This window comes from Ylistrum balloti, unplaced genomic scaffold (genome assembly GCF_031769215.1).
Source record: "Ylistrum balloti isolate Yb309-2 unplaced genomic scaffold, AGI_CSIRO_Ybal_v1 Utg369870, whole genome shotgun sequence".
Taxonomy (NCBI): domain Eukaryota; kingdom Metazoa; phylum Mollusca; class Bivalvia; order Pectinida; family Pectinidae; genus Ylistrum; species Ylistrum balloti.
The window spans coordinates 545,633-572,426 of NW_026782013.1; the positions used below are offsets into that span (position 1 = coordinate 545,633).

The 26,794-nt window shown below is 36.0% G+C and overlaps 1 protein-coding gene across 1 annotated transcript in view; it reads left to right on the forward strand.

The window, feature by feature from the left end:
• Window positions 1-26,794, forward strand: part of LOC132545973 (pro-neuregulin-2, membrane-bound isoform-like) — a 58,365-nt gene that overhangs the window by 19,217 nt on the left and 12,354 nt on the right. The window contains exons 2-4 of the mRNA XM_060209656.1: window positions 10,045-10,207; window positions 10,822-10,931; window positions 19,935-19,991. Of these exons, the coding sequence (XP_060065639.1) occupies window positions 10,045-10,207; window positions 10,822-10,931; window positions 19,935-19,991 (330 nt within the window). The remainder of the gene's footprint in view (window positions 1-10,044; window positions 10,208-10,821; window positions 10,932-19,934; window positions 19,992-26,794) is intronic.

Consider the following 26,794-nt stretch of genomic DNA (forward strand, 5'->3'; position numbering starts at 1 on the left):
GGTAGGAATGGTGTTCACCACTATTTACATTGTGCACTATTTTTTGTTGGACACGAGGACAGGAGGTATATGAAGTGGTATATACATGCTTGTTGAAGTGTATTAAGTTGTTTTCCAGAAACACTGACCACCACTTGACAAGTTAGGCGAGGGTGCAGTTTCATTGGTACTTGACCTTAGAAGTGTTTTGAACCATGCATTGTACATGTACTGTAGTGTTGATGTAGGTAAAATCTATGTACAGTGAGGTCCCTAAGGCAATTTCTCATATAGAGATTGTTTTAGGCCCCTCACAAAAGTTTACACACAAGGGCTCTCCTTTAGGCCTTTTACAAAACCTAGCAAGTACAGGAATTTGTACAGCCACACAACCTTGCTCCCTAATAATATTTGAGATCCTTCAGAGTACTCTGTACCCTTCTTAGTATGTACAACTGTGACTTGTGTCTGCATGCACTGATGTGACTCGTCCAACCATCTGTATGTACTGCTGTGACTTGCCCCACCCTCTGTATGTACTGCTGTGACTCGCCCCACCCTCTGTATGTACTGCTGTGACTTGCCCCTCCCTCTGTATGTACTGCTGTTGCTGTGACTTGCCCCACCCTCTGTATGTACTGCTGTGACTCGCCCCACCCTCTGTATGTACTGCTGTGACTCGCCCCACCCTCTGTATGTACTGCTGTGACTCGTCCCACCCTCTGTATGTACTGCTGTGACTCGCCCCACCCTCTGTTTGTACTGCTGTGACTCGTCCAACCCTCTGTATGTACTGCTGTGACTCGCCCCACTCTCTGTATGTACTGCTGTGACTCGCCCCACCCTCTGTATGTACTGCTGTGACTCGTCCCACCCTCTGTATGTACTGCTGTGGCTCGCCCCACCAACTGTATGTACTGCTGTGACTCGCCCCACCTTATGTATGTAATTCTATAACTCGTCCCACCCTCTGTATGTACTGCTGTGGCTCACCCCACCCTCTGTATGTACTGCTGTGACTCGCCCCACCCTCTGTATGTACTGCTGTGACTCGTCCCACCCTCTGTATGTACTGCTGTGACTCGCCCCACCCTCTGTATGTACTGCTGTGACTCGTCCAACCCTCTGTATGTACTGCTGTGACTCGCCCCACTCTCTGTATGTACTGCTGTGACTCGCCCCACCCTCTGTATGTACTGCTGTGACTCGTCCCACCCTCTGTATGTACTGCTGTGGCTCGCCCCACCCTCTGTATGTACTGCTGTGACTCGCCCCACCTTATGTATGTAATTCTATAACTCGTCCCACCCTCTGTATGTACTGCTGTGGCTCACCCCACCCTCTGTATGTACTGCTGTGACTCGCCCCACCCTCTGTATGTACTGCTGTGACTCGCCCCACCCTCTGTATGTACTGCTGTGACTCGCCCCACCCTCTGTATGTACTGCTGTGACTTGCCCCACCCTCTGTATGTACTGCTGTGACTCGCCCCACCCTCTGTATGTACTGTATGTATTGCACTGATCTAGTAAATTAAAGGTAAAGTATATAGTTGATAAGTCTTTCTTTATATAGGTATTAATGGATATATGTTACTATTTGACATATAAATAACATATACTGCCTTTAGGGTTATCAGTTACATGAGAGAATTTGTCGAACATTTCAGAAAATATCTTTTAAACAAATTACATCAGTAGTCGGCAAGGTAAATCTTTTGAGGGAAACTGGACCAAAGTTAGAAAATTCATTTCAAAAGTGTTGAACTGGTGGCATTTAGCGGTAAATGAGCCCAGTTATAATCTGTTGGTTCAGCAGATCATGACAAATCTTTAATGTCTCATGGATATTTTCATTTGTCAATTATTCAAAATCAGGTTCTTAGTTTGTTTAATGAGTCTTTAGCACTGTTTTAATTTCATTAATCTAAAAAAACGGGACTTTAGAACATGGTTTATGCAAGCCTATAGGATTTGGAATTTTGCTATTTGAACAGAAACTGAGAAATTGTAATGGATCTTTTCTTCTTAGGAAAATATTTTTGCTTTAATTTGATTGTCTGGTTTTTAAATATAGTTAAGTTATACTGAAGTAGTTGGTGGACGTTTGAAGTGAACAAAGTAGGGCAGATATCTGCTGTCAGACTGTCTTTTGTGTTTATCCTTGTTTTATTATTAGATTACTGAAACATGTAGTTTTAGCAGTCTCTTAAAACATTGTGTAAGCAAGCTATATGTACTTCAAATGTTCATCTGAAAAATAGTTGATCATGTTTTTACTTCACTTGGTAAAATGATTGATCTGATAGTATGTCAGTGTTGAATATACATGTACTATAAAAAGACTGATGTTCTGCTGAATTAGCCAGCCACTGACATTAACTGGAAAGTCGCAACTTGCATTGAGATTACAACCCATTGCCCACTGAGCTGAAAAAGGATATACAGAAATCAGACGTGCATCATTGCTTCAGGAAACAATGGGAGCTAAACAAAGGGGTAAATTAGAATACAAGATATTTTTCTTTCTGTAGTTTAAGAGTTGATTTTGAAATATAATTAGGAACACATTGTGATTTTTTTTCTTGAACCGTATTTAACTTTGATTGAAACAAACAACAAAATAACCTATTTTACTGTGATGAATTTTAAAGTTAAATTCATATTTTCATCTACATAATATGATGATTATATACATGTTCAAGGATTCTCATTTTAAAGGTAAATCATTTTTACAATATATGTTGTAAGGAAGATTGTATACAAACACTTCCTGTATAACAAGGTATAAGAATGACACATGCTAGAGATAAAACATTCTTAAAATTTCAGAGTAACAGCTTCAGAGAATTTACATATTGTTGTAACTGAAAGATTGAGAATACATTAGCATCCTTAATTTGTCTAAAAATAGATCTGCTGAAATATTTCGTCTGAATGACAAGAAGATTTTTCTGAAATCATGATACAGATGTAAATTATTAGAATTTGTCCCAGATTTTTCAACATTTTTGTCTGTGTTCTGGGACTCACTTTCATTAACACCTTTATCAGTTTTTGATGATATTAAAATATCATGTCTTCGGGCCTTTTATATAATAGGATGTAAATTTTATTTAGGTTATCAAGTCAGTTGGTGAATTAAAGTTAAATATAATGACAAAAAAAAATTGATACATAATTTATGATAAATACACTAACTAAACATTTATACACCTAATGAACTCACTAAAAGTAAAATGGTATATGAACTACTTTAAAACTATACATTTACTTAGTAAAAATTCAGTAATAGTTGTGATAACTTAAGTAATATACATGTTGCAATGAAAGCTCATATGCTTAGCTCTTGTGTTTGTTATAATCTTTATGATTTATGTCTCTATATATGTATATATAATTATTACACCATTGAAAATTTGAAATGTCATCAGTATATAACAATATCAAAAATTTGTTTGTAAATGATTAAAAGTCACATATAAATTAAGTGAAAGTAAAAATTTAAAGATAAAGTTTTAGACTAAAACTTTGTATTAATGGTAGTCATAAGTTATGTAAAATTTATCAAACAAATGTCCTTACTTATAGTATAACTTTTATCAGGTAATATGGAGATATTTGATATCATCAAAACAGTTTTTAATATTCTATCTATAAATGATGAGAGATAAGATCCGTTATGGGAGTGGGTTAAAGCAGTGAATATGGTTCTCTCTACTTGCTTTTGTTCCTAACTGGCTACTTACTGAATTATCCTTAATTGCAATTTGAATTCTACGTCAGAGTGTTTAAAACTATCAAATTAAAAAACCTAAAAATCTAAATATATCAATGATCTGAACGTTTTGCTACATTAATAAAAAAATGAAAATTTTAATCATCCTGAACCATTTTAGATATACATTGGATAGTAGATATTTTGTTACAAAATCTAAAATTCCAACATTGCCATGGGCTTTTGATATTTCAGGTTTTTGCTAAAAATCTAAAAAAAAAACACTGTTTTTTTAATGATCAGTTTTAAGGTCCTTGTAGCAGAATGACTAAGGAGATAAACACACTGTTAAGACATAGAGAAGATTTATATATGTGAAGTCAGTTATCCGATCCATTTTCTAAGATATTCATCAAACAATATTTGTTGAAGTGATTATTATTTTTTACTTTGGACAAGGATCAGCATCATACTTGTTGACATGTGAAAATGTTTGTGATGCTTTGTTAGTGGCAAAGGAGCCTTCCCTTACTGTAAATATATGCATCATTACATGTGGGAGTAATGTGAGAGAAAAAAAAAATTATTAAGTGGTGTTACACAACATGATGATGATTGTGTTGATGTTTAACAGGTTTACATACCTGTACAGGTGGGCTAGACAGGTGGACAAAATTGCAGGTAAAATATTCTAGGTATCCAGGTGTTGTATATATATTTGTAATTCACACGGTACTTAGGGGTGGAATTATAACTTATATAAACTGTCATTTTCAAGTCCTGGTTCCACAATAACATAAGATATTCTATTACAAATGTTAGGTATAACAATATGAATCTTCTAGGGTATATGTTATAGGACGAATTATTACTAAGAACAGGATGTTAGAAATTGCTATGGACAGGGTGGTGTTGCTATGGACAGCCAGGTTAAAGGGAGGTGTTGCAGTGGATAATATATCCTGTCCTTGTGAATAGAGAATGAAAATCTTGCTATGGACAGGAGAGTTTTTGTAAAGAAGTAACCAAAATATTGCTATGGACAGGAGAGTTTTTGTAAAGAAGTAACCAAAATATTGCTATGGACAAGAGAGATTTTGTTAACGGGGAATCAGAATATTGCTATGGACAAGAGAGTTTTTGCTAACAGGGAATCAGAATATTGCTATGGACAAGAGAGATTTTGTTAACAGGGAATCAGAATATTGCTATGGACAAGAGAGATTTTGTTAACAGGGAATCAGAATATTGCTATGGACAAGAGAATTTTTGTTAACAGGGAATCAGAATGTTGCTATGGACAAGAGAGTTTTTGTTAACAGGGAATCAGAATGTTGCTATGGACAAGAGAGATTTTGTTAACAGGGAATCAGAATACAGGGAATCGGAATCAGAATGTTGCTATGGACAAGAGAGTTTTTGTTAACAGGGAATCAGAATGTTGCTATGGACAAGAGAATTTTTGTTAACAGGGAATCAGAATGTTGCTATGGACAAGAGAGTTTTTGTTAACAGGGAATCAGAATGTTGCTATGGACAAGAGAGATTTTGTTAACAGGGAATCAGAATGTTGCTATGGACAAGAGAGTTTTTGTTAACAGGGAATCAGAATATTGCTATGGACAAGAGAGATTTTGTTAACAGGGAATCAGAATGTTGCTATGGACAAGAGAGTTTTTGTTAACAGGGAATCAGAATATTGCTATGGACAAGAGAGTTTTTGTTAACAGGGAATCAGAATGTTGCTATGGACAAGAGAGTTTTTGTTAACAGGGAATCAGAATATTGCTATGGACAAGAGAGATTTTGTTAACAGGGAATCAGAATATTGCTATGGACAAGAGAGATTTTGTTAACAGGGAATCAGAATGTTGCTATGGACAAGAGAGATTTTGTTAACAGGGAATCAGAATATTGCTATGGACAAGAGAGTTTTTGTTAACAGGGAATCAGAATATTGCTATGGACAAGAGAGATTTTGTTAACAGGGAATCAGAATGTTGCTATGGACAAGAGAGTCTTAGAATTAAGGTTGCCAGTGTTTTATTTTCTAAATATGGTTCAAGCTAGGGCAACAAGAAGGAAACCAAATCACAATTATGGTGTTAATGTAGCAAGAGATATTCATCATAAAGTAAGCTAACCACCAACTTTTTGTTTAACATTATCGGGATGGATCTGTTTCCTAAGGTGTTGTGATGGTGTTGTGCTTGTATAGATTACTGGAGACTTCAGTCCACACTTCATTACATCACAGCCGATCCTTTGTTGGAATTCTCCTGCTTTAAATTTAAAGTTCAAAGTAATAATTTGTGTCCTGTTTTAGCTCTACCTGTCCGCTAGGGTAAAGCAGTATGAATTATGTGGGGGCGAGCTTATAATCTTATTTGCATTTTTGATATTTTTATGAATGACTAGCTATACAGAGATATTTAAGGAAAGTCCCATGGTGGATGTGTGTAGTGTATGATATACTACCTCAATGACATTCTGTATTGCTATTTATGTAGAACCCTATACATGTGTGATGTTAGTGAAATACTGTACAATGGGGAATGTGAGGGCTAATAGACCTGTTTTAGCAATGCTTATACCTGAACGGGTAGACAGTGTATGATCACCACCCCCGCTCTCTACACAAACATTCCACACACATTTTGATATTTGGTGAAATGTTTGCAGATATGGTCCTGTCACACAAAACTAAAATACAATTATATGTTACATTTTCCAGAGTGTGTAGTGTTAGGTGGAGAAAATTTGCCCTTGATAAGACTGATTAGCTTGAGTTTGAATCACACATTGGTTGCTATTATCTAACCTTTCCTTCTTCACTTATAAGCCTACGTGTGTACCCCTCCCTTTATAGCCTTTCTACCTGGGAATGTTTCTGGATACATATGTGTTTTATTTCATTATATCTCGACAGCTGAAGGTTCACTTCCTGATAGGTGCATTAAAAAATAATGGTGTACATACACAACCCATTAGAATATTTGCCAACTTTCTGAATTACTATTGAAGAGATTTAATGAGGAGTCAAACCTTCTGAAGGAAATTAATAGGTACCTCACAGACACAATTTTACAGACACAATGAGAACCAAATCACAACTTTACAGAACCATTGAGAACCAAGTCACAACTTATTTAACCAATGAGAATCAAGAAACAATTTTACAGACACAATGAGAACCAAATCACAACTTTACAGAACCATTGAGAACCGAGTCACAACTTATTTAACCAATGAGAACCAAGACACAATTTTAAACACACAAGAGAACCAAATCACAACTTTACAGAACCAATGAGAACCAAGTCACAACTTTCCAAAACCAATGAGAACCAAGTCACAATTCACAATTTTACAAAACCAATTAGAACTGAGTCACAATTTTACAGAACCAATGAGAACCAAGTCACAACTTTCCAAAACCAATGAGAACCAAGTCACAATTCACAATTTTACAAAACCAATGAGAACTGAGTCACAATTTTACAGAACCAATGAGAACCAAGTCACAACTTTTCAGAACCAATGAGAACCAAGGCATGCTGTGTAGAACTCTGGTATTACAGTCACTCTGAAACAGTCTGTCTCTTTACCAAAGCATGCTGGTAACTCTCTGATATTACTCTCATCCTGAAACAGTCTGTCTCCTTACCAAACCTTACCAAAGCATGCTGGTAACTCTCTGATATTACTCTCATCCTGAAACAGTCTGTCTCCTTACCAAACCTTACCAAAGCATGCTGGTAACTCTCTGATATTACCCACACACTCTCTCACTCTGAAACAGTCTGTCTCCTTACCAAAGCATGCTAGGTAGAACACTGGTATTACAGAGTTGTGTAATAAAATGCTAACATAACAATCTGAATTTTAGTTCTTTACTGAAGGAGCTTTTAAGTGTGTAGGATTCAGATTCAAACTACTTTATGTCAAGTCAGTACTTTTTAACCAGACAGTGGAAGAAAAAAAATACAATAAAGTTAGCTTAATGGAGATTAGAATACAGAGCTTTAATAAAACATAAAGGACATCTTGATGCCGTTTCTGTTTCAGTTAATTGACATTTAGATTGGAGTATTTTGAGAAGATTTTTATGGTAAAGTTTAAGACATTGGTACATCATTGGTGTGGAAGAACCTTTATTCCAAATGATTTAGGAGGGGTAACTGAATAGTTCAGCTGTCAGCTATAAGGTTACCGTTTGCTTTTGATTTGCTGACACATGCAATATCTGGATTGTTGTTACAATAGGATGAAGGCTATTCAAGAAATCAAACCCAGGAATTTGCAGCACAGCAAATTTTGACAATGTGTCATGTGTTATGTGTGAGTTGGTGTGAAACCTAGACTCTGCATAATGTTATGGTTGTCGGGGGAGATGGGAGGGCCAATAACATCATCATACAGCCACGAAAACTGCTGAAATAGTCCCAACATTGTCTATTGTATTGATTCTAATTGTAGCTAGGTTTTTATGGTTTTGGGAAGATTCCAAAGTGGTTCAGGGAATATTCAATGGAACAGTTTAATACTTGGCCTGTCATTCCTGTTTAGTAATAAATCACAGCAATTTAATGAAACACTACTGTCAGTACTATTACTGATTGGAGTAAATCCATGTATATGATGCTTCAAATTTACCTGTGAAGGGGATGCAGTTAAGATTTGACCAATAACAGTGATTCACTGCTATTAGAAATAAAAGAACATTGACATATCACTATATATATATTATAGAATGTTGTAGCAGAACTTGACTAGGTCTATGGTCAGTGACCAGATAGCTCATTGGTCGAGCCTGTTTCTAGAGTTCATAGGTCTGGAGTTTGAACCCTGTTCTGGCCATGCATGTATCCGACCTACCCTGACTTAAGGAAATGCAGAGGAATTGGAGTGTGTCAATCGCAGTGACCAAGTAGTTCATTTGGTAGACTGTCTACCTAGATTTTGGAGAGACCTGAGTTCGAACCCCCGTCTGGCCACAAATTTTTCCAAGCCTATTCCACTAACACTAGAAATATTCTGTACACTTCACCAGTGTTATTATTGGATTATTATAGAAATCTAAGACTGTATTTTACTGCTGATAAAATGAATGGTATGATGTTAAATGATGCACGTATAATTGTCTTATGACCTGTCCAATCAAACCGTACTGTTTAGAAAGTACAGTCCTGGAGGCAGCTCAATAAGGTGCAGCTATTTTATCATTTGAGAAGAAGACACATTTTGACAGTTGGTGTCCCTGAGACAATTTAGCACTACCTTGGGATGAGATTGTAGAATCTATCTGAGCAGAAATCTTTTTAAGGTGCTATTGGTGAGGCTGATAAATATTATTCAACAACTTCATGGTCTTAACCCAAAACATTCCCTCATCTTTTCTCTTGAGGGTCTGAGATCCCATTATCTTTATCCTCGAAGGCGCTTATCTTATTACTATATGTGTAGAAATCTGGTTATATGGCTGAAAGGGGACAGTATTCCCTCATCTTACACTTGAACAAGTCGAAATCTCCTTATCTTATCCTTGAATGGACTTAGATTGTCCTCATCTTAGGCCTGACACGGTCAAGACCCCGTCATCTTACCAGTTAGAGGGTCTTTATCAATGTCATGACAGTATCATGTCTGTAATAAAAGTTTATACTGAATACACTGCTTCTGATAGTATTATTATAACAAGTTGTATGACATGTAATCTGGGTAAATATTGGCCACAAGAGAGAAATTCTCTAACGCATGCTTGGTCTAGTATCAGACTGTTAAGCTAGAGGTCCCAGGTTTGAAACCTAGTAGAAACATTGAAATAAATAATGACCTCTGTTACAGACCTAAAGGTGAAAATGAATGGCTTGTTATTGCTGTGTTGGTTGGAGGGGACAATATAACACAATATAGAGCTGTCTACTAATTAGAAGTAAAAGTACCTATTGATTAGTGTAGACAGTGCAGTGTTCACAGAAGTTTATATTTCTCATCATTTCTCTTTCTGTCTAGGTTGTGTAATATATCGTGAACAGTATTATCTGTCTTCCAGCAAGACAGAATCGATTGTTACATCATTGTTACTATCTTTGTCAGTCTCTAGCTTATTACAAACATTATGAGAATATCATTACGTCCATACATCTATAATATAATTACTTCAACCAATCAGTCCAGTTAGCTTTTCTCTCTCTTTGATTTCTTAAGAATCACTAAAAGGCCTCTGATGTTATTATTTGTATGTATGTGATATATATAGTGTCTAATGTTGTTACTTAGTTAATTATTCGTTATATATAATTTACAGGTAAACTTTGTTAATTGTTCATTATATATAATTTACAGGTAAACCACCAACTCTTCGAAAAATTAAAGTACGCAAATATAAAACAGGAAGGCCAATATTATTACGATGTCGAATAAGATCATCAAAGCCTGATGCTGCGTTTACATGGTTCAAAGACGGACAGGAGATACGGTCCCGGCGAGTCCGAATAAAGTCATCAAAGTAAGCATGAACTTTATTTTTAGTTACGTCTATAATAAAATAAAGAAACATTAAAGCTGCAGCACATTTTTTTAATAAACATGTAAGTTAGCACACTTTCAAGAACAACAACGGTTAAACAGAGGGCAGGGTATGGACTGGGCAAATGTTCTTACGATTGTAGATTATGGGGCAGGGCCATCATATACCTGAAGAATAGAGAAGGTTGGGATGTGTTATCTTCCCATGACTACAAAGTATGAGAATGTACCATAGCCCAATCTCTACAGAGGTAAATGGGCCTGAGTCAATACCCATAGCTACACAGTGGGATGGACTATGTTACCATGGTTACAGAGTAAGGTGTTTAGTCACATTACACAAATTGATTTGCCTATGCAAATTAGAGATGGAGTCAATATGTCATCACAGTTGATAGAGAGGGGTATGTTACCATGGATACAGAATATTGGGTAGAGTTACGTTTCCCTGACTGCCAATTATAGAGAGCAGGTCATGTACCACAGATTATATAAAGGTTGCCATTAATTGCTTAAATAGAGAGGGAAGGATAAATGCTGTACTATTATCTTAATACTTATGAAATATTGGTGTATTTGCTTTCCTTTTAATAGAAGAGGATCAAGATTAAAGATCAATAAAGCTAACAGTGGTGATGGCGGAACGTACACCTGTAAAGCTACCAATGTTCTGGGTTCTACTGAAGCACTTGCTAAAGTTACAGGTAAGTTTGCATGACTTTGACTTAATGCTCTCAGTAATGACATTGATATTATCTTCTGCTTTTCAGAGTTACAGGTATTGACCTTGACCTCTGAGTTCATGGTGAAGGATGTTTTTCTTTTATTATAGAGCTAGTTTTTATCTATCTTGATACAGAACTCTATGCAACCTCTTACTCATCTTTAATACAAGAGCACAGCAGCACGATCTAGTTCAAGTCAGTGGAAAAGTAATTAAACCTAGTCTGTGTCTTTCCTTATAATAATAGAACCTAGTCTGTGTCTTTCCTTATAATAATAGAACCTAGTCTGTGTCTTTCTATAGAATAATAGAATCTGTCTGTCTGTTCAAGGAAGAATGATAGCACCAATTTTATCAAAAGAGAGAAAAAGAACTGAGTGAAGCTGTAATACTGAAATGACTGCTTATGAATCTGGTAGTACAGCATGTATTTTAGTAAATCAATACATCCTGATACGATTAGCAGTAAAGATTGACATGTTGGAGTAGATTACACCTCTCTTCTACAATTCTAACATGTGATTTTACAGACCTGGAGTTTGCCATTTGATGCCTCTATAGATTGTTGTTCTATATGACAGTTCAATTGTGTTTTGTAACAGCTCAAGCTTCTCCATCAATGTCCCGTATTGTTGAATTGCAGCACCAAATTGTTTTCCCAGAAAAAACATCAATTTGCACATATTGTTATACTGAACCTGATTTTGTCATGCTATGCAAGACAGATATTTAATTTGTGATAAAGAGAAATAATGTGAGTAGGAATGAAGTTGTCTGTTGTCTACAGGCCTGAGTGATAATGCAGATCTAACAGTACTGAACTTCACCTGACCTCTATGACCTAAATATATAAATGCCTGCATTTGTCCTCAAATGACCTTTATAACCAATTTTTCTCAGATTTGACCTTACATTAGTTACTTCTATGATTAATACATGACCCAGATATGGCTAAATTTGACAAGTATTAAACCTCACCTGACCTCTATGACCTTATTCATCAGGTCAGTATTTGAAGTCTCCTAACCTCCGTGACCTGCTTATCAGGTCAGTATTGGAAGTCACCTGACCTCTATGACCTATTGATCAGGTCAGTATTGGAAGTCACCTGACCTCTATGACCTATTGATCAGGTTAGAATTTAAGTCACCTGACCTCTATGACCTATTGATCAGGTCAGTATTTGACATCTCCTGACCTCTATGACCTGTTGATGAGGTCAGTATCGGGCCTAACCTGATATCTTTTATCTATTTATCAGACCAGTATCAGAACTCATCTGACCTCTATGACCTATTTATCAGGTAATTTGGAAATTAGCATCTGATGTGAAAATTATCAGAAATGTTCTTGTAAAAAATGACTGCACACATCGATTACAAAAAGTCTGACATGAAGTAGATCATATAATAAAGATTATGGCGGGGTGGGAGAGACAATGAAAGAATTATCTCCTGCATTTGGTAATTTGCAATTCATCCTGATGACATTAAAATGAAAATAAGTGAGGTGGAATGTGATCTTGACAGAGTGTAGGTTACACTACTCCTACAGTGATGGTAATACAATGATCTGTGTTGTAGATCTCCCTAGTGAGGTCCTGTTTTTTATTGTTTTGTGAATAACAATTAGTTTACCTATCTACACTTGGTTAATTGGTATAGCTATGTTTAAATATTTCCTATACAGTTGATAATCATCAGGGACTAAATATTTCTGACTGTGAGCTAGAGCTAAATGACTGGGATGATTAAAATTTTACTCTTGGGTAAAAACTAGTGAAGATATATTGCCTTTGTTACCATGACTTACAGAATTATAACCATTTAAAACAAGGGAGATAACTCCAGGATAAAGAACTATTTATAATTGATGAAGTGATATAGCCTGACTAGAGTGACACCTATACTTGAACTAGATATGGAATTCTGAGGTATGCACATTTGATCATTGGTAGATATCTAGATGTATCTAAACTTATATAGAAAACATTTATTGATACCAGATAATCTTTAAAAAAATTAAATTTATAGTGAAAAAATGTTGATACTGAGTACCAGAAAACAACCGATGATGCAAATACATTTGTCTATCATAGCCACTATGAAGTACTTGTTAATACTGAAACTAGGTAACTTGAGAACTGTCTCCCTCACCACCACCATTCCAACTCCATTGCTTCCCTTTACCAACCCCCACCATCCCTGCTCCCCCAAAACAATGATTTACAAGATACAGTAGTCAATATTATAAATATCATGATTTATATAATCACCTTTAATCTGCAGGTTATATGAGTGCATTACTACAGTACATTGAAATTGAACAGATGGTCTATACTTGGTTATAGCTACTGACCCGCTTAAAATTGGGTGTAGAACAATGAGGAATTACCCATTATAGTGGCAAATAATGTAAGATTTTTTAATCTTAATCAAAAGAAGCTTATATACACACGGTTAACACATTCCTAGGCATCTAACAGAATTTATCTCAACATTTAGAGATTAGGATCAAATGATGGAATTATTGAAATTTCTGAAGAGAATTTCATAACCAAATCTACTGGCAAACAAGGGGACATGAATAAGGAGGTGCGAGTGATGCAGTAGATAAGAGCACACGGTATCAAAATGTAAATTGATGTGTCAGGAAAGCTGTTTATTTGCAAGGAACATTTTGGCCTGCATTCAAAAAACAAAATATGTATTATGATAACTGGCAGGAATTCTTATACATTTGTAATGTAACCACATTATATATTTGATAAAACCATATTTTGTAGGGTAACATGTCTGTCATTATCCCATCCTCAGAGCTTATTCACTTCCCCTTCTCCTTACTAATGTAAGGAAACCATCCTCTTTCTCGGGCTCTACCACTACCCCGTCTCCCTACTTATATAAGGAAACCATCCTCTTTCTCGGGCTCTACCACTACCCCGTCTCCTTATTTATATAAGGAAACCATCCTCTTTCTCGGGCTCTACCACTACCCCGTCTCCTTATTTATATAAGGAAACCATCCTCTTTCTCGGGCTCTACCACTACCCCGTCTCCTTATTTATATAAGAAAAACCATCCTCTTTCTTGGGATCTATCACTACCCCTTCTCCCTATTGACTCATATAAGGAAACCATCCCATTCCCTTGTGCTTATAAACTTGTATGAGGGAACTGTTCCTTTATCCTATCCTCTCCACTAAATTCCATCCATTTCCAATGACAGGAATGCAATTTAACTTTGTGAGTTCATTCACATACACAAAACAATTACTCCTGAACCCCAATAGAAATAGGGCCTATTGTATAATATACATGTTAAGTATATCTACTGACATGAGCCCAAGATAGGTGCTCAATGACCCTGTGTCTATTAATGAGTGCAAGAATTATTTTTTTAAAGTTGACTGATTATTAAAACCTTGTTTGTATAAGTCATTATTGTTCATGAATTAGATAATGTGGTTATGTAAATACTAATGTATTGGAGATGAATCAAGTGTCCAGGGGACTTCTAGATCTTGGCAAATTCATTTATATTTTTTTATTTCATAATGTGGGTATTGCATATTATAACATAGATATGAATGAAATTTACTGTTGTCACCTATGAGAGTAGTCGACATCCAGGTGAGAGATTGAGTGTGATGCTCTGTCTGGGGACTTTCCTGCCCTTGCTGACTAATGTAAACACAGCTACAACAAGGCTTTACTGTTTCCTGTATTGACATATCTCACAGTGGGAGGGATGTCAAGGAGGGGACTCCCCACGCGAGATGTATATTTCTCTCTTTTGTCACTGCTTGAGTTTCTACCAATTCTATCTAGTTATACACTGTACTTTTAATTCAAAAGTTACCTCAGCTTCTGAGATCAAATAAGATCAGCGCATGGTGAATGAGACCTTTAACTTACTTTCCACCCACAATGTTGGATTCAAATATAGCTGGAATGTTGATACAAGCCATACTTAATATACTTTTCAGTATCTCTATTGTCAGCAGATATCACCTTTCTGTCTATCTCATGTCTAAAAACTGATTATGTAATTGAAATATTTAAAACTTGTCTACACTTGGATCATTCAAACGGAATGAAGGAATATGTTTTTCAAGGCGTTAAGAAATATTTTTGATAAGAAATCTGTTTAAAAATTGGTAAATTTAACCTATACATGGGGATAGTTTAAATTTTAGGAAGAGTTCTCTTCAATACAGGAGGTTTTAAGTAGACTTATTGAAATTCTTGGAAAATTGGTATTGATAAGTGAAGAAAATTATTCTCTAAAAGACTATATACACACTACTGACCTCCTACAATACTTACTGTAGCCATACAGCCATAACTCAATGATCAACTTTGAAGATATGTAAACAAAATTAATCATTGGGATGTAAACAGAATTGCTTATTAGAGCACCAACTTATTCATTTGGATAATAATCAGTTCAAGTAAATTCCAGGTCATAGAATGAATGTAATTGATGTTCCAAATAAAGATTGGGATTAAAAGATGGATTTTTAAATTTTAAAAAGATTTTTCAATATGTAGTTAAAGATATACAGTGAATAAATTGCAATCAAAAACATTCTTTAAAAGTCCATAAAGCTTTAAAACAGAAGTGTTTATTTGACTAGAAAATCTCTATCACACCTGTACTTAAAGAAACTAAATATGGGAAATGACTTAAAGTGCTATTGACCCTTCATGGGCATCAGACATGAATGAAAGATATAGAAATCATTGTATAGTTAGGAAAACTTCACCATGACCTTTTCACCTGTGTTGTCAGAATCAGAAAAGGGAGGGGTATTTAATCCAGCGTTCAATGCTAGCAAGAATAAACAGAATTAACGACTGAGGTGTTTTGTGACTACTATGACGTAGTGATTCCCACCTGATAAAGGCTAAGGTTTGGGCACTGTCAGTTTTAGGTAAGGCCAGATTTTCCATGTGATAATCCCATTTGGGAATGAAGAATTCCAGCAGAACGCTATACTATTCATTGAAGGGTTTATATACATACAGATTCTATTGAGCGGCTTACCGTTACAAAGTTATTGTGTTTGTACCCATATTTGACCAGGGTGTTTAAGTACTTACGTTTACATGCAGTACATATAGCCAGGGGCAATACATGTGCCCTGCTTGTGTTGTGATTGTCAATCTGTGTTTATTATGACTAACAACATGACAGAAATCGATGTTGATGACCCTAAGACCACTAATGTGACAGAAACCCCTCCCCCGGAGGAGCAGGTACCAGTGGTTATTCGATGTCACTATGAGACGAGGAGGATCAAGCCAGGTTGGTTAGTTGATCCCAGAGGTTTAAATGTCTCATCATGGTGATTTGACTTGTTCTTGTTTTAGTTTGACCTTTTGTTTTTTTTCTTAACATACAAATTTGAACTAAAAGCTGTTCCTTTCTTGCATACAGAACTAAGCTAGTATAATTAATATTGTACCATTATGTCAGTAGTAGTTCTGTACAGGTGTCACATTTGTTCCTATTTCACCTCTCAGCATTAAACAAAACAGCTGTAGTTCAATACCTGTACCAGCTCAAGGAATAGCTGTAGTTCAATAGCTGTACCAGCTCAAGGAATATAGGCATTTTATTTCTTCTCTGTTTGTTGGAGCAGTTAACCTACAATCAAATGCTGATAAAATTATGGAAAGGCAATGTGACAAGCTGTAGAACATTCCAGTGTAACCTATGGCTCTAGATGTCACCAAATATATTTGAGAACAACTTTTCATTGACCTGTTTTATTAATTGGAGTTAACATTTGCCAGTTACATGAGGTATTTGGTAGTATCTAAGCACTTACCCAGACAATGTAATGAGAATTGCTAGGTTTATCGGCTGTTCTGGTTCTATCAATTAACTTTTCATCACTTGTATTAGCTATTTGCTTTGTTAACATTCCCTGTTAGAGTTTATAGTGCATTGTTTTGGCCTGCCAGGAGAGATGAAAGGATTCTACATCACGATTATCCTTGTCTGTCAGGCTCGCCTCTAACATGGGGGGGCCACAGGCCTGTTTACATAGAATCTGATAGGTTTATTATTGAAACAGATCAGAGATAGAGTAATTAAAGCAAAACATATATATATAACTACATGTTTCACTGATGGAGTCATACCGTCTCATTTATCACTTTTCAAACATAGAAAGAAAAACAATTGCAAGCTCTATATGATGACTGAAGCCAATTAGCTTTTATGTGAAAGTTGCCCATTAACCCATCTTGAATATTTATTGGGAGAATGAAATTAATGTAAGCATTAGGTTTGCTACATCAAAAACTAGCGGGAAGCTGGCCCTGGTACCTGTGAGGGGGCTATTGTCTGTGTAGCATCCGAAACAATGGAAAATTTGTGTATATAGCACACCCTCCCTAGACCTGGTGTGTATCAGGATATCAGGGTAAATGGTGCAGAGCCAATAAGGGCTGAGATAGCAGGAAGTCCCTAATTAGGGTCCAGTACAAGTTTGGTGGTAGTGTAGGGCTGATTGGTACTAAGGGGAGGGGGAACTTGGCAGTATGTGTGTGGGGGAGAGGGAGAAGGGAAAAGTTTGGCCGTTAGAGGTATCTGAGGTCAAAAAGAGCCTGCAGCTCCATTACAATATGTGGTTATATTTTGTTTCCATTTTTGGGAGCATACAGTTGTTTTTAACGAAGAAGTCTTTAGGAGTTGGATATGACAGGGGCACCAAGGGGAACTATTTAGGGGCAATCACGCAGGATGTGGTTTGGTTATACATGTCAAGTTTGGGTCAACTGAAGTGTGGGGAAAATGTGTTCTTCCCAATTGAAGTGAGTTATGTTACAATATAAAAGTACAATGACCTGTACTTCCCAAAATGTGAACTTGGAGATATCATCCTAATTGCCCTCCCCACACAATTTCTTAATAACTTGTTTCTGAAAGCTGGTTATGCAATATAATGTGTAGGTGGTAAGCCCTAGGCTTTGGTTGGATTGTTGGAATGAAATATTGAAATATTGTTGTACAGATCACTTACAGCTAGGGAACCTTCATCATTCCTGTTAATCAGTTTTTGGCAAATCAACAAATCTGACAATGCTTGTACAGCATAACAGAATGCCATTTAAGCTCTGGCGGTACCTCACAAGTCATATAGTTCAGCAGATATAAGATCAGTAGAATATAAATCTAGTGTGATATTCAGAACTATGTGACTATTGTTCTACTGGGACCATTAGCTGCCTACAGACCTAAGTTGTGTATCTTTAACTTCCTTACCAGAAGCATAATGTTATGGCCTAAATGATGTATGAGGTATAATAGGCTGGAGTATGGTGGATCTCACTGGAGGAAGTGGGCACCATTAGTGTGATACACTGCACTCACTGGTCACACCATCTATATATTTCCTTTGTTTGTTCTAAATTTCACACCACCTCTGTCATGGAGAATGACCTGCACACAAAGGATTTGTGACCCTTTTGCTCTATAACATTCTAGTGTTCTACTTTGGCAGCTAGAATACAATTTAAAGGTCGGACAACATGTCCTGAAAAATAATGGTGGTCTTCTCAAAGGTAATAGATACCTCAAGTTGTGAGGGAGAGAGTTTGTCTTCTGATGGTTATCAAAGGTGCAAAGTTGTGTTTTACACACAATTTCTGACCTCTCAAGTATGCGTGAAGCTTTCAGTTGGAAGAATGTGTTTGTTGTCAGGTTAATGACTGAAATTGTAACCAGATTTGTTGATAGAGTTGATAGCCAAGTGGGGGTGCAATTGTATAGTGTGAGGGGAAGGGAGATTGAGGGGTGGACCTGGCCTTGTCAGAGAGAAGGGAGACTGAGGGCTGGACCTGGCCTTGTCAGAGAGAAGGGAGACTGAGGGCTGGATCTGGCCTTGTCAGAGAGAAGGGAGACTGAGGGCTAGACCTAGCCTTGTCAGAGAGAAGGGAGACTGAGGGCTGGATCTGACCGTTTAGGGAAGAAGGGGAGCTGAAGCCTGGACCTGACCTTGTTGGAGAGAAGGGAGATTGAGGGGTGGACCTGACCTTGTCAGAGAGAAGGGAGACTGAGGGCTGGACCTGGCCTTGTGAGAGAGAAGGGAGACTGAGGGCTGGATCTGACCTTGTGGAGAGAATGGAGACTGTGGGCTTGACCTTACATGGGAGAGAATGGTGAATGAGAGTTGGACATGACCTTGTTGCAAGAAAAAGGACATATCAATTTGAGCACCAGACAGACATTTTGTGAGATGCATGAATGGTCATTCCATTGTCAAATTGACCACCAGACATTTGGTGAGATGCACAGATGGTCATTCATCGTCAAATTGACCACCAGACAGATATTTGGTGAGATGTTCGGAGATACCGTGTTTTACGGGACTTGACATAATAAAAACAAACAGGAAAACAAACATTTCATTTTGATTTTGACAGTTGTATGATGGATTTAGGTAACACGTGTGATGGGTATAACGATAGACCTTCTCACATACTGACTGGAATGCCTTATATCTACCTCCCCATTAGAGTTCTACACTTAATCCCATAACAGATCAAAGACTTACATCTACAAGTTCTAGATAATTTCTTATCGTTTATGGAATCAGCATTTAATCTTTTCTCCAACTGTATACCTATTGCTTTTTAGCACTAATAATTCTTGATCAAAAATTGATTCAGGATATTCACTTACTTGAATACCTTGAGATCATGCTGTGAATATGATCTTAGCATAACATTTTTTGATTTGGTATCGTTTACATTCGTGCCCTCAAGTTATGTGTCTTTGCTTTGTTTTTCTTTGTTTGTTGATATTCTATTAATTTGTTGATATTTTATTTAATGCAGACTCTCCAAATATTATAACTGGTTTTTTTTATTTTCTTAATTTCTTTTTTTAATTAGTTGTTAACTGGTTAACTGTACTGCATTTCTTCTTTTCTTTTCTTCAAGATTACCTTTGCTTTTGCTTTCTTTAGTTTTGCCGCCAAAATCAAAACCTCCAAGAAAGACAACAAGAAGACCAACAACTGATGGTAAGTTAAATCTGCTTCCTTGGCCTGCTTGACAATGTTTGTGCTAATGTTCTATATAGGACTGTTTTATTGTTAGTTGTCAGTCATTGCTCAAACATTTCTGATAAGACAACTGTAGTCTTAATTACTGATAAAACCAAACTTTTAAATATCAAAAGACCTTGTGAGACAACCATATTCTTAATTACTAGAAGACCTTGTGAGACAACCGTAGTCTTAATTACTAGAAGACCTTGTGAGACAACCGTAGTCTTAATTACTAGAAGACCTTGTGAGACAACCGTAGTCTTAATTATTAGAAATTTTCATGTGACATCTATTGTCTTAATTGCTTCAATGCTTTTTAGACATCTGTAGTCTTCATTACTAACATAACTGTAATCCTGATTACTAAAACACTGGTAAGATACTTATAGTCTGAATTACTAAAAATCCTGATTACTAAAGCACTGATAAGATACTTATAGTCTGAATTACTAAAAATCCTGATTACTAAAGCACTGATAAGATACTTATAGTCTGAATTACTAAAATCCTGATTACTAAAGCACTGATAAGATACTTATAGTCTGAATTACTAAAAATCCTGATTACTAAAGCACTGATAAGATACTTATAGTCTGAATTACTAAAACAAACCTTGTCATTTGCTGTCATAGTTAAAAACAGTTGTTAAGACATATACAATCACAATCTCTAAGTAAAAAGCTTGTGAGATAAATATGCTTTTCAGTACTTGGTAGATTTTAAGAAAGTCCATGGCTACAAGATGTTTATTTGAAAGATTTTGTGTATGGCATGCAAAATGTTTAAAATACTTTTGACCTAACAAAAAACTGAAGAAAAACATTAGAAAAAAGTGTTGATAGTGTTTGATTTATATGTCCCAGTTATGATTTTCCAGCATTTTGATAATTGCCACTAATTCCCCAAATAAACTAAGGACATAGAAGGTTGTTAATATGCAATAAAGCTTGAATGTTTGTGTTTGATTTTCTCTGCTGATTCCATGATACACTAGAGAGCAGCATGTTCTCACAGTGTAGACAACTTACACAGCAATGCCTGGTGTAAAACCAAAGTCCCTGTAAACTTGAGATATTTTACCTCTCAAAAGCTATAACAGCAAATCTTGCGAAGGAAGTGAAGTTTAAAAGGAAAATTCCGAAGACATTTCTTGTTTGCTGATAGGATACTTTTAGCACTTAACAAGTCTGTAGAGATTTACCTGTAAGGTGTGAGTATACACCAACTAAAAAACAGAAATCCTACCGATCAATCCAAGACTTAGACACCTGTTCTGTAGGAAAAACGCTTCAAATAATGTTGTAAAGGGCGAAAAGTTGGTAATTATCAACACTAATTGGAGGGACGAGCATGAGACAGGTGTGACCTTCACTGCAGGCCCAGCTAGGTTATGGTTATGGAACACAACTAAGCCAAAGCTAGATAATACAGGTTATTTTTGTTGGTACTCATTAGTTGTTTTGCTTGTGATTAAGAAATAAATTACATGTTATAAAGACAGCATTGGTAACTAGTATGATGTTGCTAAGGTTATACTCTGATTTGATGTATGTTTGCCATTCATGTCCTACTCCTTTACAAGTGTAACAGTCTAAAAATAAACCGTCAGAAATGTACCTATGTATATAGTTTGTATTTTATCTGTATGTAAAACTCAAATATCATCATAAATAATGTAAGAAATAAACTTTTTAAGACAAAAAAGTTAAAAGATTTATGGTTGGCTCAGAATGAGATAACAAGATTCGAAAATCTGGAGTTAAAGTGTGAAGCATAGTTGAACTGTGATGAAGGGTCTAGTGTAAACCTGAGGGAAGCAGGGGTGTTCCATCCTGTCAGAATACAGTACAGTAAATCCTTAGTGAGATGATACTACTCCCTCATGACATCTGTTTACTATGATTAATTGATCTTCTTAAATCTTGATTTTCAGATTATTTGAGCTTGTATGTTATCTAAGGCAGTAAACTTCAGTGCCGTAGACAGATCTGATAAAAAAATCCCAAACTGTTTCTTCTAAGGAAGTGTTGAAACAAATATAAAATTACTTAATTTCATGTAAGTTTCCTTGTAACACAAACAGGCAATGCTCCTCATTGAGAGACTGATGTCCCTCAATGAAAGATGGTGTCCCTCAACAAAAGGCAATGTTCCCTCAAAGCAGAAAGCAGTGTCCCTCAATACACTTAGGTAGTGAACCTCAACACAATTAGGCAGTGAACCTCAACACAGTTAGGTAGTGTTCCTCAACACAATTTAGCTGTGATCCTCAACAAAAGGCAGTGTCCCTCTATACCATTGTACATGCAATTTCTCGGTAGATATAGACATAAATCATGCAAGGAAATGTGGCTGTTGAATAGAAAACAGTTTCTCTTTAATTCTAGACATATTCAGTATTCCTGTAAATTCAGTGAAATCTATTGGTAATTAGTCTATAAATACTATGCTGTAAACATGCTGTTTATCTGAGAATTACACAGGAAGTTAAGAATGTAAAGCTATTTGAAAATGTGATGGCATAAAAAATTATGGATCTGCTGGTGCATCTGATCTTCGGCTAATGGCTGCATAATTTAGCAGCAGGATCTACCTGGGAACCTACTACTAACATATCCAGGGCGGGTTCCCAGGAGCTGAAGATTGCTCAAACACAATCCCCAAAATGGTTTGCATTATTTATGAAAGTTAATTTAACTGATTTTGAGGAAACATAAATGTTGGCCATCAAGTGCTTCAGGTCTTTGTGTTAAATTCAATGATGCATATTTCAGCCAAAATTTGAAAATGGTGCTACTCTTGTCTCTGTCTACTGAAAATTCACACGTAAATACCTCCAGATTTACCTGTATCCCTATCTACTGAAAATTCACACGTAAATACCTGTTTCCCTATCTACTGAAAATTCACACGTAAATACCTCCAGATTTACCTGTATCCCTATCTACTGAAAATTCACACGTAAATACCTCCAGATTTACCTGTATCCCTATCTACTGAAAATTCACACTTAAATACCTTCAGATTTACCTGTATCCCTATCTACTGAAAATTCACACTTAAATACCTCCAGATTTACCTGTATCCCTATCTACTGAAAATTCACACTTAAATACCTCCAGATTTACCTGTATCCCTATCTACTGAAAATTCACACTTAAATACCTTCAGATTTACCTGTATCCCTATCTACTGAAAATTTACCAATTAAATAACTACAGATTTCCTTTTATTGCTCTCTAAAGAAAATTTCCCAGTTCAATTCCTACAGATTCACCTGTACCCCTATCTACTGACAATTTTCCAACTTAATGCCTACATACTTACCTGTATTTTTGTCTTTTGAAAATTATCCTGTAAAAAGCTACAGATTTACCTGCATTCTAATTACCGCCAGAATTTTGATTTTTGATACCTGCAAATCTACCAGAACTTTCCTTGGTAACTGCTTATCCTTTTCACATATGTTGTAATTAACATCTTCTGATCACCAAACCTTTTAGAAAATAGATTAAGTGGATATGAATTCTTTTGGAAGAATCCTTCACAATTTTATTGGTGTTTTACTATAAATGATAAAATACAGGCAAATGGCTGTGAAATTCTGCTCATTGCATTGCTTGTTTTGATACTGGGTAATTGAATTTCAATTCATTAAAGTTTATGTGAACATGTTTGGGTTTTTCCCCCATGCTGATTTTCAAACCAATTTGTTTGCAGCAGGTTTCGAACAAATGACATCTTTGCACTTGTGGTTTATCTGTGTAACCCTTGGGCAGAAAATAGGTATCTAGGCCAGGAGATTGTGAAAGAACTCCTTCCCTGTGGTGGTCTCTTCCAGACTTGGTTCTGGATCAAACTGAGTGTTTGGCAAATCTGACCTTGAGTAACCTTTCATCTGGTATAGGCATAATAACTACTTAGTATTGCAAATTCCCGTGTAAAGCTCTATTTTCAGTTCTGATCTTATACAAATTTGTCGGAATTTATGTAATTAAATACGAAAGCAGAGAGATCTATTTCAAAATTGGTTAATTGGTTCTTTAAAATATTGAGATTTATTGGATTTTAAATATAAAATTTTACAGTACCCTTGTACTTTTTTCACACATCATGTACTCATATGTAAATATTTCTTTATTCTTTAGTGCAGACAATAGATTGTCAGTGATATGGACTGTTTCATACAGGACTTTACAGTAGTGTAAATGATTTGGAGTGTTTCATACAGGACTTTACAGTAGTGTAAATGATTTGGACTGTTTCATACAGGACTTTACAGTAGTGTAAATGATTTGGACTGTTTCATACAGGACTTTACAGTAGTGTAAATGATTTGGACTGTTTCATACAGGACTTTACAGTAGTGTAAATGATTTGGACTGTTTCATACAGGACTTTACAGTAGTGTAAATGATTTGGACTGTTTCATACAGGACTTTACAGTAGTGTAAATGATTTGGACTGTTTCATACAGGACTTTACAGTAGTGTAAATGATTTGGAGTGTTTCATACAGGACTTTACAGTAGTGTAAATGATTTGGACTGTTTCATACAGGACTTTACAGTAGTGTAAATGATTTGGACTGTTTCATACAGGACTTTACAGTAGTGTAAATGATTTGGACTGTTTCATACAGGACTTTACAGTAGTGTAAATGATTTGGACTGTTTCATACAGGACTTTACAGTAGTGTAAATGATTTGGACTGTTTCATACAGGACTTTACAGTTTTCTTTCTCTCTAACTAGGTGTTTAAATATAGGTAGACATTATTTTGACATGGACTACAGATCATAGATCTTGAGAGAAAGATTGACTTTATTTGCCAGTCTTCAGCACTTCTAACATTTATAATCCTTTTTCCACTGATGTTTGGTCTGAATCTTTACCATTTGGGTTTTGCTTGTTGAATCTGTAAAAGGAATATTGTTTAACTGTAAGGGAGGAGGTGTATTTTCTGTACAGTGACAGTATGCTTCTTCATGTTTGTTGGCATGGAGGTTCTCACCCCGAATTGGACTATTAGGGAGTATTGCCAGGAGTTCTATTGACATTTGCCCTTGGCACAGTCATCCTACTGAGTAAGGCAGATATTGGGAGACTGACATCAACTCTGTGGCTGTGGTTAGTTAACATCACTTTGGTTAATTAATGAAATTATTCACACTTGTATCCTCTGATCTAGTTCATTCCTGTCATGTCACCTGCTATTTGATTATCACCAAGAAGTTGTCTGATTGTGGTTGGCCTTGTAGACCCCACTAATGTGCTCTTTCCTGTGAAAGGAGGCGGGATAGAATATCAGGGAAATGTGTAAAGTGCCCCTCCTATGTCTTTGTGAAAGCAGAAATAGAGCCTGCGCCCATACATGAAACAGTTAAGATATGAAATGTCTACTATAAATAATACCTCTGGAATCCTCTTCACATTATTTTGGTTATGTAATAGAATAATGATGTATCTACTGAATTACCTATCAGAATAATGATGTATCTACTGAATTACCTATCAGAATAATGATGTATCTACTGAGTTTCGTATCAGAATAATGATGTATCTACTGAGTTACCTATCAGAATAATGATGTATCTACTGAGTTACGTATCAGAATAATGATGTATCTACTGAGTTACCTATCAGAATAATGATGTATCTACTGAATTACCTATCAGAATAATGATGTATCTACTGAGTTACGTATCAGAATAATGATGTACCTACTGAATTACCTATCAGAATACTGATGTATGTACTGAGCTACTTAGTAGAATACTTAAGATTGTCTTTACTACTGCTCTCCTTATAATATACAGAGAAAAAGTCCTAAGAACTTCCACTTTCATTTCCTTGCAGTATATCAAACGAGGGATTTGTATGTATTTAGACAATTGGCTGCAGTGTTGTGTCTGGTCTGCAGTATCTGCCACACAGATTCAGTCTTTATTGATCATTTCTCTTATCCTCTACCTTACATCATTGGTGTAGATAAACCATAGAAATGGATCTGCAGTAATATATATAAACTATAGGATCAGCAGTATATGATTGGACCTGTCCACTTCCAAGACACTGTGTGTATTTATCAGATAACTGATAGAATCATTACAGACTGGTTTATACCGCGGTGTCATAAATAAACGCACAAAAAATATCGCTAAGAGTAATATAATGACCTACACACTAATACATTCTCCTTTTTCCCACCATAATGCTTATGGATCTTCCAACATTCAGTCATCACCCTTGTATTAATCAGCTCCCTCACTTGGGTGATCTGTTTGGTGAGGCCCCTCCCTGCGGTGATAAAGAACTTACTATAGTATGCCATAAGAGATTTATGATTGTGTGTATATGTAGCCATGTATTCTCATGTAAATAAGCACTTCTAGACAGCCTTTTTGGCTTTCATGTTGTAATATTCAGCAATCAATGTGAGGCAGTTAGGACATAATCAATACCAGTCTTTATCCTAATTCAGAGTGATCTCCCCCTTGGGAAGTATGGGGTAGATCTGTATTGTATATGCCATGCATAGTTAGTGTTAGGATATGTTCAAGTTATACTGAAAAGTTCAAATACAGTCAGAAATAGTTAATATATAAGTACAATCAACTGAAAGCAAATTAGCAATGTGGATACTAAGTTGTAAAGAAATATGCAAAGGGTTTATGGCCATGAATGGCTGATTTTGTTTAACTTACATTTGTAAGTAAGTCATGTGTTAGCCAGCATTGTTATTACATACACACACATATATATATATATAAAAAG